The sequence below is a fragment of the Alosa alosa genome, chromosome 18 (assembly GCF_017589495.1).
Source record: "Alosa alosa isolate M-15738 ecotype Scorff River chromosome 18, AALO_Geno_1.1, whole genome shotgun sequence".
NCBI classification, from domain to species: Eukaryota; Metazoa; Chordata; class Actinopteri; order Clupeiformes; family Clupeidae; genus Alosa; species Alosa alosa.
The window spans coordinates 3306245-3326890 of NC_063206.1; the positions used below are offsets into that span (position 1 = coordinate 3306245).

The 20646-nt window shown below is 44.9% G+C and overlaps 2 protein-coding genes across 3 annotated transcripts in view; one reads left to right on the forward strand and one right to left on the reverse strand.

The window, feature by feature from the left end:
* The window catches only part of eno4 (enolase 4), a 30524-nt gene extending 25321 nt beyond the window's left edge, over positions 1-5203 (forward strand). The window contains exon 13 of the mRNA XM_048270256.1: positions 5003-5203. Within this exon, the coding sequence (XP_048126213.1) occupies positions 5003-5076 (74 nt within the window). The 3' untranslated portion in view covers positions 5077-5203. The remainder of the gene's footprint in view (positions 1-5002) is intronic.
* A 1000-nt stretch (positions 5204-6203) lies between these two features.
* Positions 6204-20646, reverse strand: part of shtn1 (shootin 1) — a 51353-nt gene continuing 36910 nt past the window's right edge. Inside the window, exons 14-17 of one of the 2 annotated variants that reach the window (XM_048270360.1) lie at positions 20104-20154; positions 19694-19823; positions 18273-18494; positions 6204-7169 (exon numbers count right to left, since the gene is read on the reverse strand). In XM_048270360.1, coding sequence (XP_048126317.1) covers positions 7168-7169; positions 18273-18494; positions 19694-19823; positions 20104-20154 — 405 coding nt within the window. In that variant the 3' untranslated portion in view covers positions 6204-7167. Of the gene's footprint in view, positions 7170-18272; positions 18495-19693; positions 19827-20103; positions 20155-20646 lie in introns of those variants that run through there. The other variant, XM_048270361.1, reaches the window with a different exon arrangement.

The following is a 20646-nucleotide window of genomic DNA, read 5'->3' on the forward strand; positions in this document are numbered from 1 at the left end:
TTTTGCTGTGAAACTAAAAATAGTGCGATTGTAAATTCACCTAGGCCTAATAGTTTAACTGTGTCTTGGAAAGTTATTACTTGTTACAAGTTGTTTCAGTTAGCATATTTTCAATGTGTCGCTGATGGTTAAAGTTTTCATAACTAAGGCGCTAATGGAGCGCGGACCTTTCCAAGGCAAAAAGCAGCCATTAACAACGAGTCTGAAAGTGGACCAAGGCGATATTTTGAGCTGCTCATTAATGAGTGTTCAATTAGTTTTTTTCTTTGGAGCATATGGATCCTTCTTCTTGATTATTGGCGTGAGAACAAATAATAGGCTTATAGACGGAGATACTTACTTACTTACTTACTTACTTACTTACTTACTTACTTACTGACTTACTTAATTAATCAATCAATCCCCAGGGGAAATTCAAGGTCTCAGCAGCATACAGACTACACATTCTTTAACAGCAGAAAAAGTAATTATGACCGCCGCTAGCGAAGCGGTCATATAGGGATTGTCAAAGTTTTTGGTCAACGATACCCGGGACACCGAACCACCGGGGCACATGAAATTTGGTGGGTATGTAGCCCCACTAGACTTTTACGAAAAAAAATTTTGTTTCGGCCCCCGGGGGCCACCGTGCTGGGCCCCCGAACCAAGTAAAAAAAAAGCAGTTTTTCCTAAATAACTACCTGAACCGCGGGCACTGAGGATGAAGAATCTTTTATGGTATGTTGGTCTCAAGGGCCCACATCAACCTGGCTCATAATCACTCATTTGTGATTTGCACCCCCACCCCCGTAAAAAAAATGAAAAATGCAATATTATTCTGCTTTAATCGCCCCTATCTTCAGTTAAGATGTTCAGAACTGCACCAAATTTTATGTGTATGATTAACCTGGCATTCTCTGGGGATATGCCAAGTTTCGTAGAATTTCATCCAAGGGGGGGGTCTAAAAAAAATTAGGTTATGTGTACATTTAGTGACTGTACACTCATTGGCCTGTAGATGGCGGTGCACACATATACACATGCACACACACACAGGCACCCACATACTATCGGTATTAGAACAGCCGATACATAATTACAAATTCAGTAGGATTAAAAGAAAGCCAAAATAAATATTCATCATCATCATCATGGCTGCATTTCCAGTATTGCCGATAAGTAGTCGTTTGTCCACTAGATGGCGCATCGTTGCAGTGAGACGTAATTTTGTTGGAAGTTAAAAGTGGGTTGGAAAAACAATGGACGCTTCCTACAAGGACTGTACCGCAGAGAACGTCTAATAAGGATAGGACGATGTTCACATGAAATGTAATTCCCATTTCTTCTTGAAGCCAAAATAAATCTGAGGATGTTTATCGGACATGCTTGGTTTTTACTGCAGGTACGTTAATCTTATAATATCAATAAGGACCTAGGTAATGTTACCGTTAGCGTTAGTTGAGTGATGGAGGCCAATTTGATTGCATTTGTAGAAAACTATAAATGCGGTTATACCAAGCAAATTGATAGCAGCACTGTAATTGTATCTTTCGACTGTCATTTATTGCACGCGGCTACAAAAAATCTTTCTGTGCAATGGAAGATTTACCAACGCTTAACGGGTCTGATACAGGTTTGCCTATACATGCATGAGACTGAGACGCCTGTTAATTTTGTTTTAAGTGCGTGCAGGTGAGAGGGGAATCGATGTGCTTTGATTCCAGCTTGGTAGTTGTAGTCTGTGAAATTAAAAAGCATGTGTGTGTGAAGTATCCAAACAATGACACCTTCATTTCATTATAGCTGCTTTAGCAACACACCTTAAGCTACTGTGTAGTGGGTCCCATTTAGAAGTGGCTACTTCATTCGCGCTTTCCTTGACTCATGGAGCTGCGCGGAATGTTATTACAACTTTTCGCCACGATGGCAGTTTAAGTCCTTTGATACTGTAAGGCGAAGCCATTGGTTTCAAAGGAGATTTTATTTGTGTCGCCAGCATAGCCTATTGACAATTTATGTTGTAAATAGGCCTACCTTATAAGCCTACCTGTAGCTTAGGGAAGCTAACAGCTTTCTATTAGGATCTAGTTTGTTAGTTACAGTTTTGTCATAACTCCCTGATGCATTTTGCATAGCCAGAGCGTGGATATCTCAATGGAAAATTAAACAATATCGGGTGCCTATGGACTAGGCTGGGTGAACCCATCTGATCTGCCCGCTATTTATTTTTTGATTTCTTAAAGATTGAGCTTGGTCTGGTGAAAGCCAGACTAGCCATGGACCTCAGTTACACAATGGAAAGGAACATGAATCAGCCTATATTTGCACGAACAATAACGGACAACAGCTCTTCAACTTTACCCGCTAAAATGTGTATGAACAGTCTAGCTTAACGATTTCATCAAGGCCCATTTGGACATGTCAGTTATTTGCACCACTGGTTAGATGTAAAACAGCATTTCGTTTCAGACTACTGTTACTTAATTTGTGCATTAACAATAACGTTTCAGACTACTGTTACTGAATTTGTGCATTGACAATAAAGTATTACATGAACTAAAGATGACTAAAATCTTATGTAGAAGAAGAAACATTCACAAAAAAATTCATCCATCCAAAAAATGACCTTTTGTTTTTGATAGCTGTTGAAAACGGCATGGAACTGACAGATGTTTTGTTTTAAATAAATAAATAAATAAATAAATAAATAACATTATCCTGATACCTTTTGCTTTTCCCAAATACAATGTAGCCTACAGGTGTAAGTGACCTTTCATCAATCCAGTTGCAATGGATGAACTGTGATGAACTGCCCTACTTGTAATTGTTTAGAGATTTTAAAGGTTTTATAACAATGCTACATCTTCTTTGGCTATTCTACAATCTATTCACCTTTTCAGCACCAGTAGGCTACTTTCTGTGCAGCCAAGACACACACACTCAGGCATGCCAAACAAGCACAAAAGTTTTAAGAGTGGGGGATGGAGTAAAATATGGAGACAAATTGAAGTGTGATTTATTTTCGCGGAACAGATGTACAGGACTGAGCGGCGGTCATATTTTGTACCGCTATGCGGTACATCTAGTTTATATATAATATAAAAACACAACTAAGCAATAAGGACAGTAGAAGATGAAGAATATACTAAAATACAAATTATACTAACAATGAATCTAAATCAATTCTAAAAACAGTATCCACATAGTGGTGATTTAATCAATCAGATCGCGCACCTATCACTGTATATAGGCCTAATCATTGCACAGATAGCAGAAAGACACCGCAATCTGAAAGAAACTTGAGTGCACGTGCAAGTGAAATTCTTTAAAAGCAATCAGTAGTTTGCATTAGTCAGCAGGTAATACTTGAACAATGATTTTTTTATATTTTTTTTACAAATAAACAAAACATGTAGGCTATAGTGAGTAAAGGGATATAGACTACACACTGACAACAGAAGATGTCCTCTACTGTAGCCTACATCCAGGTAAATTAGAGATGTTGGCATAACATGGGCGATAGATGTATTTCTTTACAAAATAAATCTTTAATATTAATGGATTGAAAAGAGGTATAATACCAGGCATGATCGAATAGGGCCCACATAAAAGAAAATGGACAATACCCACATCAGTGCCTATCAACACAAGTGGTTTTCATAGGTCAGGATTGTTAGGCTCTAAAACAGATTGTCAACATTATAGAGCTACTGTAAAAGATTCAGTTTGCACTTTCAGGAACACATTGGATCCCATTTAGATAGATATTCAACATTAAAGATGGGTCGCTATCCAAAATGTGTCTTGCGAGTATGGCTATGTCTGTGTGTGTGTGTGTGTGTGTGTGTGTGTGTGTGTATAGTGTGTGTGTATAGTGTGTGTGTGTGTGTGTGTGTGTGTGTGTGTGTGTGTGTGGAGTATGGCTATGTCTGTTTTTGGCTGACGGCCGACGTGAGCAATTTTTGTTTTCTCGGCTCGAGGTGCTACTCAAACAAATTCTTCAAGGTTGGCAGGTCTGATTCTGGGTAAGCTGACCAGGCAGGGCATTCTGGGTAAGCTGCCGCCTGGTGCCGCCTCTCCTCTCCCCTGCTCTCCAGAGAGTCTCTGAGATCAGTTGGAATCACTTAAGGGCTCAACATGCTTCTGCGGCAACTCCACGGGCGTAGCTACGCCGGCACTCCTACGGCGTCGTGACCCTTTTATGGTTCTGCGTCGGGTTGCTTTGCATCGCGGTGCATTTCACCGCCATAACGCTCGGTGTCGCCTGTGTCTGCGTCGCTCATGACCGAAACGGTACTCAGAATGATAAACCCCACAGACTGTCGTGCCAAAATAATCTTATTTGTTTGGCCCTTTCTTGCTTAGATTTTGTACAAAGTATCGAGAAATAGACACAGTGAAATTAATTGACTTAGTTACTGTAGCTAGCAAATAAGTCTGAGGTTTGTGAGGTGTCTGCCAGCCAGTTTAAGTTATGGTAGCAAGCGAATTTTAGCACAACTGCCCACAAAGTACTGCTTGCTGGCGAAGTGCTAATTTCAAAACGTTACTACTGACTATGACACTTTACAAACAGATAACCCCGTCATTGTAGCCAAATATGTCTGAGTTTATTTGCAAAGCTTATAGCAGTGAACTAGCATGTTGCTAACTCCCCACAGTAGGTTGCTTGAAACACCTGTCAACACACAGGATGAGTTGACCAATCACAGTCCTTGCGGTCTGCGTCGCCTCGACGAAAAGTTACACATTTTTGGAGGTGTACGTCGAGCTACGGCGGAGGGGGTCGGAGAGGGGTTTGCGGCGACGCAGAAGGGTCTGCGGGGGTACGCCGTCGATTCGACACAGAAGCATAAAATAGGCTTTAGGCATGTGCTGACAGTGAGGAAAGGGTTTTCAATATAGGCTATGTTTTTAATTTTATGAATGTACCTTCTGATAAGGATGCAAAGCTTTAGGATGTTTATGTGTGAATGCGTGTGTTGTGTGCCTGTTTAAAATTATTAACTGTTATGTGTTACAGGTTCAAATCAGCTGGAGTTGCCTTTGTTTGGAACCAGTGTAAGCCCTGGCTCTGAGTTACTGGAGACCGAGTGAGGAGGACTGGAGGACACACAGACACACACACACACACACGTATACAAACACGCGCACACACACACACGTACACACACAAGCACGCACGCACGCACGCGCACGCACGCACATGCACACACACGCATTCCACGCATTACACACCCACGCACACAATAATACACACGCACACACGCGTACGTAATACACACGCACACACACGCATACACACGCACATACGCATGCGCATGCGCACACGCACGCATAGTACGCCGCGACGACACACACATGCGCGCATGCACACGCCAAGACGACGCACTCCACACACCACGTACGCACGCACACAGTTGTTCACTGCAAGAAGATACAACAAATAATTACTAGAAGACACTTTTGTACAATTTAATTATATTTTGTGCATTTACATTTTTTCCACAAAATCAGAAAATGTGTCTGGCTCATTGTTTTTGATGAAATTAAATAAGAAAAGAAACAAAAGTTTTTGATTACATTTATTTAACATTATATCAAGTACATAAAAGGACCAGTATGTAGGAAATAATGGAAAATAAACTGTAACCATTCCAAAAATGATCACCATATGTTGTCAGAGTAAGGAAACACGATGAATTGAAGTAATGGTTTATTTGACATTACTATAACCTGTAAAACCCATGAAAAAAAATGAGTTACGGGGCGTAATCTCCTGGAATTTTCGTTTATGTTTTGAACGATTAATTCTAGAATAGCGTATTAATAATGGGCTGGCGTGTCCTCCTATTTGCGTTGCCAAATTAGCAAAGGCCAACTGTCAACTTACTGTCAGTTGTAGTCATGAACGCCTACGAGAGGCAGGCACATTTCCAAAATTAAAACAAGACACAAATTAAGTGGACATCGGTGGAGCCTGCTGATATGGCGACGTCTTCATCAAACAAAGAATATCAAGTCTGACGCAGAGCTGGCCATATTTCTCCACAACAGGTAGCCTAGGCTAAACTTCATCTGCATCGTAACTTCAGCTAAATATGTTACGTTGGTTAGAGAGGTATTTTTTTGTTTTCACTGTTTCCGTAATGTGTAGCTGGGTCATGGTTGGAGAAACGTTAAAGCAGCTGCAGGTCAACTAACGTTAGCTAAGTCTTCATTACATCTGGCAACCCAGAAGAGGCTCGCGTCTGGTAGTCTTGAGAACGTTCACCAGTGTTTTGATTTTGACGTTCGGTAATAATCCTACAAATCGCTCCTTTAAAGACTTAAAGACTGACAACAAAATGTCATTAAAAATCTGATATCACATCACTGAAGTGCTTTTTAAAATCAAGCCTGTAGGTTCTAGTGGTTTTAGAATAGCTAAGGGGCATTGTTAGGTTGTAGGTTCTAGTGGTTTTAGAACAGCTAAGGGGCATTGTTAGGTCGTAGGTTCTAGTGGTTTTAGAACAGCTAAGGGCCGTTGTTAGGTCGTAGGTTCTAGTGGTTTTAGAACAGCTATGGGGCATTGTTAGGTTGTAGGTTCTAGTGGTTTTAAAACAGCTAAGGGGCATTGTTAGGTCGTAGGTTCTAGTGGTTTTAAAACAGCTAAGGGGCATTGTTAGGTCGTAGGTTCTAGTGGTTTTAGAACAGCTAAGGGGCATTGTTAGGCATGACTTTGGAGTGGTGTAGTATTCATGGCACAGTAATATAAAAAAAACGTCATGGGTTCAACGTGAATAGTAGCAGTTTTTTTACAATGAACACGACTCAGCCAATCATAATGAAAGAGTGGACCGATCCAGCCAATCTAGTTTAGAGTGGAGTTTTAGCCCGATCCAACTGCTGTTTTAGAGTGGAATTTTAGTCTGTTTAAGAGTGGAGTTTTAGAGTGGAGCTTTAGTCCTGCTCTGGGGCCCAGTCTGTGGCTTCCTTATGCTGGATTTCCATCCTCTATTTGTGTTTGTGAGGAACGGTGAAGAGGTGGCAGTCGTGCTGCTTTCCTCTCATTCAGTGTGTGTGTGTGTGTGTGTGTGTGTGTGTGTGTGTGAGACTCAGCAGGAAATCCCTGTGCTTTTCTCTCTCTTCTCTCTGTGTTCTCTCTTCTCCTTTTCTTCGGGCCTCATCCGTCCCTTTTATGTGCATTCCTGCAGCAGGTGACACACATAATGAAAAAAAGAAGTTGTCACTCTGTCAGGCCAAAAAAACACTACACACACACATACACACAGATACACACACACAGATATACACAAAACACACACACACACACACACACACAGATACACAACCACGCATTCACACACAGTACACGCATACACACTCTCTCTCTGTGTGTGTGTGTCTCTCTCTCTCTGTGTCTCGGTGTGTGTGTGTGTGTCTGTGTGTGTGTGTGTCTCTTTCTCTCTGTGTCTGTGTCTCGGTGTGTGTGTGTGTGTGGGGGATGACTGGAATGGGCTGGACGATGTCATTGTGAGGCTGGTGTGTCCCATCCTATGGTACAGGCAGAGCAGATGGACGAGTCCGTGGAGACCTGTGTGTGTGTGTTGTGGAGGCAATCACTTTACTTCACGCAGTAGAAGCCTGCTGCCCACACATCCACACCAACGAGTGTGTGTGTGTCTGTCTGTCTGTGTGTGTGTCTGTGTTTGTGTTTTATTTGTGTTTAGTGCCACCTGCCATAAAAGGAATTGAATGCAGTAGTTCTTGCCACCAGGTTGTTAAAGACTGGTGATGTCAAACCAGGACGGATAACCTGACGGAGGACTCGCACAAAGACAGGAGTCTGTGAAGGTGGGAAAACACACGCACGCACGCACGCACGCACGCACACACAGATGATTGTATGGGGAAAAGAGATGGGTAAGACACAGAAAGAGAGATTAGTGAAAGGTACGAGAGAGAGGGAGGGAGAGAGAGAGAGAGAGAGAGAGAGACGGGGAGAGTGAGCGAGAGAGAAAGAGAGACATACCTGACATGCTTGCTTGTTTTGTTGATTTTTAGAAAAGCATTTAAAGCATTTGACTATTTTCTAAAATTTTACAAAGCAGTGTAGGAGGTAAAATACATGATTTAATCAAAACCGCTCTCAAACATTCGTCATATTAAGATTACAGAGGCCTGAAACTCAGTGCCTCAGGAAGCTTTGACCTTGTAGTGAATACGCGGAAAGAAAGAGCCTGCAGTACTCCCTATGCTATCAAAAGACATTTCCATAAAACTCAAATTCCAATGAAAATCTGGTGCAAAGTCTTTGACAGTGTTATCATGCCAACTGCATGGTCCAGATGTGCCTAGTGCGGTCCACTCAGTACGCTAGACTATGTGCCTAGTGCGGTCCACTCAGTACGCTAGACTACACTATCTGCCTAGTGCGGTCCACTCAGTACGCTAGACTACACACTGCCTAGTGCGGTCCACTCAGTACGCTAGACTATGTGCCTAGTGCGGTCCACTCAGTAAGCTAGACTACACTATGTGCCTAGTGCGGTCCACTCAGTACGCTAGACTACACACTGCCTAGTGCGGTCCACTCAGTACGCTACACTATGTGACTAGTGCGGTCCACTCAGTACGCTACACTATGTGACTAGTGCGGTCCACTCAGCACGCTACACTATGTAATGTAGTGCGTCCACTCAGCACGCTTACACTACACTATGTGCCTAGTGCGGTCCACTCAGTACGCTACACTGTGTGCCTAGTGCGGTCCACTCAGTACGCTACACTATGTGCCTAGTGCGGTCCACTCAGTACGCTACGCTATGTGCCTAGTGCGGTCCACTCAGTAAGCTACACTATGTGACTAGTGCAGTCCACTCAGTAAGCTGGGACTACACGGTCCACTCAGCAGCCTACACTGTGTGCCTAGTGCGTCCACTCCAGTAACGCCACGCTATGTGCCTAGTGCGTCCAATCCAGTCCACTATGCGACTAGTGCGTCCACTCAGTAAGCTAGACTACACGGTCCACTCAGTACGCTACACTGTGTGCCCAGTCGCGGTCCACCTCAGTACGCTACACTATGTGCCTAGTGGTCCACTACCAGTAAGCTACACCATGTGACTAGTGACCGTCCACTCAGTAAGCTAGACTACACGGTCCACTCAGCACGCTACACTGTGTGCCTAAGCGCGGTCCACTCCAGTACACTACACTGTGTGCCTAGTGCGCGTCCACTCAGCACGCTTTACACTACACTATGTGCCTAGCGGTCCACTCAGTAAGCTAGACTACACGGGTCCACTCAGCACGCCACACTGTGTGCCTAGTGCGTCCACTCAGTACACTACACTGTGCGCCTAGTGCGTCCACTCAGCACGCTACACTATGTGCCTAGTGCGGTCCACTCAGTACGCTACACTACACTATGTGCCTAGTGCGGTCCACTCAGTACGCTACACTATGTACCTAGTGCGGTCCACTCAGTAAGCTACACTATGTGACTAGTGCGGTCCACTCAGTAAGCTAGACTACACGGTCCACTCAGTACGCTACACTGTGTGCCTAGTGCGGTCCACTCAGTACACTACACTGTGTTCCTAGTGCGGTCCACTCAGTACGCTACACTACACTATGTGCCTAGTGCGGTCCACTCAGTACGCTACACTATGTGACTAGTGCGTCCACCAGTAAGCCAGGACTACACGTCCACTCAGCACGCCACACTGTGCGCCTGGTGCGGTCCACTCAGTACACTACACTGTGTGCCTAGTGCGGTCCACTCAGTACGCTACACTAAACTATGTGCCTAGTGCGGTCCACTCAGTACGCTACTGTGGAAAAGTTGCCCTCCAGTTAAACTTTTCCCCAAATGCTCCCGACGTTGTCCCTACACATAACTGACAAACATTTCCGACACACGCAGACAAACCTGCACACGCACTTATAAGTTCATTACACGCGATAACGGTTTAGCTGCTCTGAACACATTCATATTTCACCGCCACATAGCGCCACACATATTTCTGTACTCACCAGTCTTCATCCACAACATCTCCGCAAGAAGTCAGCGAGGTTTCGCTGGTTTTGCTCCACCAAACATTTCCACCACACGCACCAGTATTCCCACGCCATAGCATCTACACTGACTGCATTCACTTCCTGTTGTGTGTCCCGCCATCAATGGTCCCCGAGAAAACCCGAACTGTCAAAGTTGCAATCTTTTTTGTATTTTTTGTTTTGATGCGTGTCTGTAATTGTGGTTAGGGTTTTGAACTGGTTTTAGGGAAAGAGAAAGTATATATTTTTATAGCGCAAAATAAAGGGTAAAATTGTTAGGATCAAAGGCAAGTTTATTTTGTTATGATTAATGTCTTTATTTTGTTAATTGTTTTGTGCACTACTCTCCCACCATTTTGAGTGACGTTTCTAATGGGTAGGCCCATAAAAGGCTGAGCTTCTGTCATTCGAGAGAGTGGCATAGGGAGAGCAGCTTGCTGTGAGGCTGAGTCTGGTTTGTGAACATTTAACTCTTTGAATCCTATTAGTTTTGTATTGGTTATTTTGTTTAGTTAAGTCTTTTAAGTGTGAGCAACCCTCGTGTTGATTTTTGTTTGTAGCCTTTTTCAAAGTTTTTGTTTATCACTTTTGAACACTGTAAATAAACCAGCACTCTTAGCACAAAGTTTGCACTTGTCTGTGGTTCGTCAATGTCTTCTTGTACCTTGGTTGCCTGAAAGAGCGCGCATCCCCTTTGTGAGTTTGGACCGTGAGGTCTCATTCTTCACAGCTACACTATGTGACTAGTGCGGTCCACTCAGTAAGCTAGACTACACGGTCCACTCAGTACGCTACACTGTGTGCCTAGTGCGGTCCACTCAGTACGCTAGACTATGTGCCTAGTGCGGTCCACTCAGTACGCTACACTACACTATGTGCCTAGTGCGGTCCACTCAGTACGCTACACTGTGTGCCTAGTGCGGTCCACTCAGTACGCTACACTATGTGCCTAGTGCGGTCCACTCAGTACGCTACACTATGTGCCTAGTGCGGTCCACTCAGTATGCTACACTATGTGACCTAGTGCGGTCCACTCAGTAAGCTAGACTACACGGTCCACTCAGTACGCTACACTGTGTGCCTAGTGCGGTCCACTCAGTACGCTACACTGTGTGCCTAGTGCGGTCCACTCAGTACGCTACACTGTGTGCCTAGTGCGGTCCACTCAGTACGCTAGACTACACTATGTGCCTAGTGCGGTCCCTCAGTACGCTACACTGTGTGCCTAGTGCGGTCCACTCAGTACGCTACACTGTGTGCCTAGTGCGGTCCACTCAGTACGCTAGACTATGTGCCTAGTGTGGTCCACTCAGTACGCTACACTGTGTGCCTAGTGCGGTCCACTCAGTATGCTAGAATACACTGTGTGCCTAGTGCGGTCCACTCAGTACGCTACTACACTATGTGGAGGGAACATCCCACAGAAGTCTGCATGCAGGATCTATTAGAAATGCCCCCAAGGAAAGCAGCCACACATACATTCAGGGCAGAATCAGACTCGGATCAGAAACTAACTGGCATGAAATGTTCCCATTGGCGTTAAATATACAAAAACGACTCCTACAGTTGGAAGAGTTCAAAACCCAAGAGGTCAGCATTAGCTCTGTCAGTTGGTTCTGAAGTTAACTACCACACCAACTCGTCCATCTTTAGACCAGCACTGCTTTCCAAAATAAGATCAAAGTAAAACTAATTATGAAACAAAGCCAGAAAACTCATCTGGAACATGGGGCCAATCAAACCCATTCACAAGCCTAATTAGAGTGCTACTTGTCCCTAAAAAGACATGATGGATTAGAAGAGCATCTCTTCACCGTCAGGTACAAAGGAAAGGCAGATCCAAGGTTAGTGACCGTCACCACGGTCTTGTCATAGAGAAAGGCAGATCCAAAAAAGCATGAATTTCAGCTTCCTAAAAGACTGGTAAATTGGCACAACTATTAGGAGAATGACCGGAATGGCACAATACTGCCATAACATGACTTGATGTTGCTATATAATCTCTTGTACAAACGTGTGTGTGTGTGTATAGATATAACGTTTCATATTACTGTTCCTCCCCTCCACCTCTCCCATCCTCCATATTTTTCAATATCTCAATGTTATTTTTTTCTGTTTTAGATGTTAATGTGATGTTGTATTGTTATTTATGCTTTGGTTACACTGTATCTCAGCAATCATGCTAATAAAGCAACATTGAATTGAATTGACGTGTACACAGAGAGAGAGAGAGAGAGAGAGAGAGAGACATAAATAAAAGAGGGCAGAGACTGATTGAGTGAGAGGAGAGAGAGAAAGAGAGAGAGAGAGAAAGAAAGAGAGATAGATAGAGAGAGGGGGAAGAGAGAAAAATCCCCAATCAGGAAAAACATGAGGCATAGAGGACAGGGACAGATTTACCCCCTACACACACACACACACACACACACAGAAACACGCACGCACACACAGAAACACGCCCGCGCGCGCACACACACACTACCCAACCCCCTGCCTTTGGATCCCCACCAGGCAATCACTCTGTTTGGAAAATAAACAAAATGACTAACAAAATAGGCTAAATGAAGTGTTTCACCACACACACACACAATCACACACACACTAAAAAGCCTTATCCTAATTGGAGACCCTTCGGATAGGGAGAGGGTGAAAGAAACAAAGTGTTCCATTGTGCCTCGACAGCTTTGCAACACTACCCAACAGAGAGAGAGAGAGAGAGAGAGAGAGAGAGAGAGAGAGAGGGAGGGAGGGAGAGAGAGAGAAGGGTTAAAGATGGACGGCAAAGGGATAAAAAAAGAGTCCAATTTCTCAAAGAAAAGCAAGATGTGTGTAAAAGAGAAAACGCAGCACGACGCAGGGGTAATTGCACATGATTGACACGCGTGTTTACCGTATGTCAATCAATGCCAACAATTTATCCAGCATCAAAGCTGAATTTCCAAACACACACACACATACAAATGCAAAAGCATCTAAAACATGACAAAAAGATAAAAAAATAAATAAAAATACATGGCCATTTTCTACTCAATAATTTGATTTGGGAGTCATGTCTATGTTGTGGGCATATTGTCAGACGCCACCTCACCAACACAAAAAACACTTGAGGTCTTTAAACGAACAAACTAAATTAGAATTTCATCAATTTATCAGAGACTCCAATCTAGTCCGTTCCCTAAAGATCCTGTCTGCGCGGCATATCTCGGACTAGATCCTGTCTGCGCCTCATATCTCTGACTAGCTCTAGGGGGCCTCGGCGTTTGCTTGCCATGCTATATGTTGAAGTTACATCTTAGTCTGTAACTTACAAGTACAAATTAGATTAATATGGCTATGAGTATAATAAAGTAGATTTATTGCAAGCAATCTTACAGGCTAGCACAGCCATGCTCACCAGACAACATAGCCAGCATCCATTACATGGCTCTACGCCTGTGCCTATGGGCTGCTGCTAGTGCAGTGCCTGGGGGTGTTAGTGTAGTGCCTATGGGCTGCTGCTAGTGCCTATGAGGGGGGCTGGTAGTGCAGTGCAGTGCCTGTGGGGGTTAGTGTAATGCCTATGGGCTGCTGCTAGTGCAGTGCCTATGGGGGCTGCTAGTGTAGTGTTTATTGGAGGGGGGCTGCTAGTGTAGTGCCTATGGGAGGCTAGTGTAGTGCCTATGGGAGGCTAGTGTAGTGCCAATGGGGGGCTAGTGCAGTACCTATGTGGGGTGGGGGGCTGCTAGTGCAGTGCCTATGGGAGGCTAGTGTAGTGCCAATGGGGGGCTAGTGCAGTACCTATGTGGGGTGGGGGGCTGCTAGTGCAGTGGCTATGGGGGCTAGTGCAGTACCTATGTGGGGTGGGGGGCTGCTAGTGCAGTGGCTATGGGAGGCTAGTGTAGTGCCAATGGGGGGCTAGTGTAGTGCCAATGGGGGGCTAGTGCAGTACCTATGTGGGGTGGGGGGCTGCTAGTGCAGTGGCTATGGGGGGCTAGTGCAGTACCTATGTGGGGTGGGGGGCTGCTAGTGCAGTGCCTATGGGGGGCTAGTGCAGTGGCTATGTGGGGTGGGGGGCTGCTAGTGCAGTGCCTATGGGGGGCTAGTGCAGTGGCTATGTGGGGTGGGGGGCTGCTAGTGCAGTGGCTATGTGGGGTGGGGGGCTGCTAGTGCAGTGCCTATGTGGGGTGGGGGGCTGCTAGTGCAGTGCCTATGGGAGGCTAGTGCAGTGGCTATGTGGGGTGGGGGGCTGCTAGTGCAGTGGCTATGGGGGCTAGTGCAGTACCTATGTGGGGTGGGGGGCTGCTAGTGCAGTGGCTAAGGAACATGCAGTTGCCACATAGGTCATGGGTTCGATTCCCAGCTGCCACTTTAGCCCAAGGAGACGGACCCCTGCAATTGTTATCTGTAAGTCACTTTGGGTAAAAGTATCAAAATGCATAAATGAATTAAAACAATTGTGTTGACCTATGTGGTAGCTGATTCCATACGGAGACAGAGGAACTGTGTTTACCTATGTGATAGCTGATTCTGTTCAGGGTTAAGCTCTGCTTAGTAAAACATGTTCGCATCTGTCCACATAAAACAGTCATTTCGAAATGTAACCCCCCCCAGCCCCCTCCTCTAACCCAGCAAACCCACTCTCTATGGTGTCTCTATGGTCAGATCCTGCTGACCCACTCTGTCTCTATGGTGTCTCTATGGTGAGATCCTGCTGACCCACTCTGTCTCTATGGTCAGATCCTGCTGACCCACTCTGTCTCTATGTTGTCTCTATGGTCAGATCCTGCTGACCCATCTGCAGCAGCCACTTATATATACACACACACACACACCATTACACACATGCAGTTTGCACTCACATCTGTCCTAGAATCACACACACACAGAGTGAATACTGACTGTCCCTTTATGAACATGTATGCCACATGCATGCATTCTGAAAAGGCCTGTAGTCTTGAGAGTGTGCCTGTAGCACAGATGACACACGTGTGTGTGTGTGTGTCGCGTGTGTGTGTGTGTGTGTGTGTGTGTGTGTGTGTACATGTAAACACAAAACACACACACAACATCCTGGATCCCTGCCACAAACAAATCACATGCACACACACACTGCAAAACTCCACTCCACTGCCACACAACACACCCAGGCATAGGCACACCACACACACACGTACACACACACACGTACACACACACACATGCATATCCACTTTCTGTTTGTGCTGTCACACACATGTGGGTGCCAATGTGGTCAGTGTTTCACGGTTGTGTGTGTGTGTGTGTGCCACTCCAGTCAGTGTTTCACGGTTGTTGTGTGTGTGTGTGTGTGTGTGTGTGTGTGTATGTGTGTGTTGCCCCTCCGGTCAGTGTTTCACGGTTGTGTGTGTGTGTGCCGCTCCGGTCAGTGTTTCACGGTTGTGTGTGTGTGTGTGTGGTGTGTGTCGCTCCGGTCAGTGTTTGACGGTTGGCCACTCCGGCTCTAAGTGGAGTTGGGTTCCTCTCCGGGACTTAAGGGATTTGCAGCTCATTGTTCCGCTGCTACCCCACTGGACACTGTTACACACAGGAAGGAGCCCCCCACCCCACACACACACACACACACACAGTGTTACGCATGGGAAAGAGGCGCTAAGCCCCTCATTAGCCAACTTAACAAAGACACATTCACTACAGGTGAGACAGAAGGTCAGGTACCCACACACACACACACACACACACACACACACACACACACACACACACACACACACACACACACACACACACACACACACACACACACAGACACTCATAGACTCATACACACATACACACAGACAGACACTCACAGGCTACCAGATCCACCTCCGCCTGAGCAGTCACCAGTGACACACACACACACACACACACACACACCAGTGATGTTACACTGTGAAGATAGCGGGAGGGGCAACAAAAGCTTAACCTCGTGACTGTCACAGAGTAGAGTTTACAATACTGTCACAATAGTCTTCCTCTCTCTTTCACACACTCTCACACACACACACACACACACACACACACACACACACACACACACACACAGAGTAGAATAGAGTTTTCAATACTGTCACAATAGTCTTTCTCTCTCTTACACACACACACACTCACTGAGAGATCAGTAAGTGTCTGGCAGAGATGAAATGTCTGGCTAGATATGTCTATCTAACCGTCTCAACAGGCATCAACACGGCATGTGTGTGTGTTCAAAATTAACACCAATAACAAACAAACAAATATAAATCCGAAAGGTACATGCATGCACACACTTGGTCACAATACACACAAACACAACACACACATACACAGATTTACGTGTCCGTTTAAGAGTGTTAAGAATCTTACTCTTGAGTGGAATTCAAGATTGAGGTGCTTTTTTCAAAGTAAACAAATAATACTCACACTAAGAAACACAGAAAGGTGCATGTGCACACACACAGACACACTTCAGGAGCTAAAACCCATGGGTGCTAGCATCTCTTATTAGCCCGCCTTTTAAGGAGCTACAATCCATGGGTGCTAGCATCGCACACACGCACGCACACAGACACACACACGCACGAAAGCACGCACGCACACACACACAGACGCACACACTCACACAGACACTTGCAGGAACGCACACACGCATTCTCACACACACACACACACACACGCATTCACACACAAACACACACACTCGCATTCACACACACACGCACAAACACACACACGCACACACGTATTCACACACATACACATGCATTCACGCGCATTCATACATACACACACACACACACACACACACAGTCAAGTCAAGTCAACTTTATTTATATAGCACATTTCATGTGACAAGCACAGATGTGCTCAACACACACACACGCTGCAGTCCATTGAGACTGAATGGCCATCTCTGAATGGGTGGAATTCAGCGGAGAATTAATGTGTGAATATGCTGTAATGTTGGTGGTTGCCACTTCAGCAGACACACACACACACACACACAACCACCACATTATCCTTTTAACTTGACCATGGGAACTGAACTGTGCCCCCCTAAGCCCCCCCCCCACACACCCTCTTCCTCCTGCCTCCCACCAAATCAATTCAAAAAGGAGCACAAAACCTGAAAACCTCAGCTACAGGCTTTTAGCCTTCAGGCAACAGATAAAAGAGGAAGAAATGATTTCTCTTTGACATCTGATAACAACTCAATGGACATTGAGGGTGAAAGCGGAAAAGGCTGGATGAAGGGCTAATGAGAGAGCTACCTTTCTGATAATCACCGATAGACCACAAGGTTAATATCACTTTAGCCACACACACACAAAGAGACAGAGAGAGAACGATATAGACAGACATAAGGAGAGGGAGAAAAGAAAAAAGAAAAAGAGAGAGAGGGGGGGAGAGAGAGAGAGAGAGAGAGAGAGAGGGAGAGAGAGCAGGCACATGTTCAAGGTTGCCAGCGCTGGTCTAGCTTATAATGAAATCGACAGTCTCGGTCACAGTACAGGGCAGGCTGACAATTTATTTCAGCAAAGACCTCCACACACTAGTGTAAAGTACACCTTTCTCTCTTAGGCGAGGATCACATCAGCCAGCGGCAAACGTAACACAACGCTCAGACCATAATACGGTTTTATCTCGCTCCTAAGTAACACAAACGGTTTGTCAATTGAATACGCTCGCGTTGCGCTTTGAAAGTTGAACCAAGTTCAACGCTCAGCTTGTTCAACGCTCAGCTTGTTCAACGCTAGCGTTACGCCAGCGTTGCCACTGTTTCGCTGCCGAACCATAGAGAACTATAGAAAAGCTGCCGCTTGCCGCTGGCTAATGTGATCCCCACCTTATAAAGACCTCCACGCACTAGTGTAAAGTACACCTTTCTCTCTTATAAAGACCTCCACGCACTAGTGTAAAGTACACCTTTCACTCTTATATGGTCTCTCTACATAACTCCCTCCTGGACTTCCCCTCTTAGCACCCAAGGGACTAGAGAAACTGAGCGGTTGCTGAATATTCACAAATAAACAGTGAATAAGCACAAATTAGCAGTGAATAAGCACAAATTAGCAGTGATTTTGGTAACTTTCCTGAGGACAACCACTAAAATCAACACTGAGGAGTTAGTGCCAGTGTGTGTTAAAGATGTCTGCCCATCTGAATGGATTACAACCGAAGAGAGAGAAAAGGTGTTGTTCTAGTAGGCTCCTCACCTCAGAACCCCAGCAGAACCTTTGAGTGAGGCAGCAGAGGAAAGAATGGACACTTACACATTGGAGAAATCTGTTCCAGCTTCTCAGAGTTCTGGTCAGATGTTGGTTCTGGCGGCTGTTCTGGGTTGAACACTGGGTGGTTCTGAGCAGGTTCCACCACAAGGCAGCCAGGCGGATCCAACAAGGGCTGACCGGACGTGGGCGGGGCCTGCTTTCGGACCCGGGTCAAGTCCAGAATACTGCTGGGGAACTGCTTCTGAGTGACTGAGCTTTCTTCTTCTGCAGGCACACACACACACACACACACACACACACACACACACACACACACACACACACACACAGAGATCTATCAATTAGAGACATCTGTGATGTTTGTTTTGATCATTAAACAGGCCTGAGTGACTGTGTATGACTCGCACGGCATTATGGGTAACTAGACTAAATAACACACAGGCCTGACTGGTTGGTCTGTATCTGTCAGTTGCACAGCATTATGGGTAAATAGACAATGGTCAATACCAGAATGGACATAAAAAAGAATATATCAATAGTCCAGCACTGAAATGGACATAAAAAGAATATATCAATAGTCCAGCACTGAAATGGACATAAAAAACAATATATCAATAGTCCAGCACTGAAATGCAAAACAATGCTGCATCATACTTCTGGTCTATTGAAAGTAAATAGTCACTTTTTACTTATATATTATATGCAGGACCAGTCAAACGCTTGGACCTACTCATTCATAGTATTCTTTTCTCTATTTTGACTTCTTTCTTAATTTCCTTCACTGTAGAAATGTACTGAAGAAGACATACAGAACACAATGTTCTTTCAAAGTATATACATATACTGTATGTGTGTGTGTGTGTGTGCATGCATATGTGCATATGTACTCATACCAGAGTTTCCAATTAGTTTGAGAGGCTGATTTGAATAATATCAAATATTAACATTTTTGCTATGTTTAGATTTTTTTTTGTTTTTGCTTTCTACATTATCCTGTGTGCTATTTCAGAATAATTTTGACTTTTAGTATTAGTAGTCAAAATAAAGAAAAATAAAGATGTGTGTCCAAACTTTTGACTGGTACTGTAAATATAAAATTCAACATATGCATTATATGTGGTGGGAAAATATATGTATGCTATGCTGGGGAAACCATAACGTATACAAGGACAAACAACAACAAAAAAGAAAGAAAGAAACAAACAAACCTATGTGCATTCATATACTGTACACACAGGGCAAAGACAAAACAATGCTGTGTTCATCATATTCAAACCCCACGGAAATACTGACAACTCTACATAGTGTTCCACTAAATACATTAAACAATTTAAACAAAAACAACTGCTGCAAGTTACAATGCTAAACTTCTTTACGTGATGTTAATATACAGCCCATGGGAGTAGTTCTTGTGTGTATAGTATGTGTGTGTGTGTGTGTATGCGTGTGTGTGTGAGACTCACGGCTGTTCTGTGAGCTGCTCTTGAGTACACCTCGTCGCCGTAGTAACGCCACCTCCAGCTCTGAGGGTGTGTGTGTGTCCCGAGGCGCAGGGGTGCGAGGAGTGGAGTGGGGAGTCTGATGGACAGTGTCCTACTCCGTTTCACACACACACACACGCACATAGAGACACACAAACACACACACACACAAAAGCTTACACATGCGTGTGCGCGCACACACACACATACACACACACACACACACACACATACATACTCACATACAGAACAGACACACGCACACATATACACACACACACACACACAGGGGGTTTGCACATCACAAAGAGACCAGTGGCATTGTAACAGTATAATCAGATGTAAGAAACTCTACAGGAGATGGGGGGCAGTTTTTGAAAAACTACAGTTACCAGAATGCCTCTGAGCTGCTGGATGGCAGAGCTGGAGGGGATCTGCTGTCGCTGTGGGAGAGGAAGTCAGAGAGAGAGACCAGTGAACGTTAACCCTGGAGAATGCAACATGGCCGCCACAGCACAGGGGCACAGTAGGATGACTCCTGGAACTTACGGAAGCACAGCTATTCAGTCATTAGCATGCAACACCGGCTATATATGATGGCTATACATGGGCCTTCATTAGCATGCAACACCGGCTATACATGGGCCTTCATTAGCATGCAACACCAGCTATACATGGGCCTTCATTAGCATTCAACACCAGCTATACAGGGCCCTTCATTAGCATGCAACACCAGCTATACATGATGGCTATACATAGGCCTTCGTTAGCATGCAACACCGGTTATACATGATGGCTATACATGGGCCTTCGTTAGCATGCAACACCGGCTATACATGATGGCTATACATGGGCCTTCATTAGCATGCAACACCGGCTATACATGATGGCTATACATGGGCCTTCATTAGCATGCAACACCGCCTATACATGAT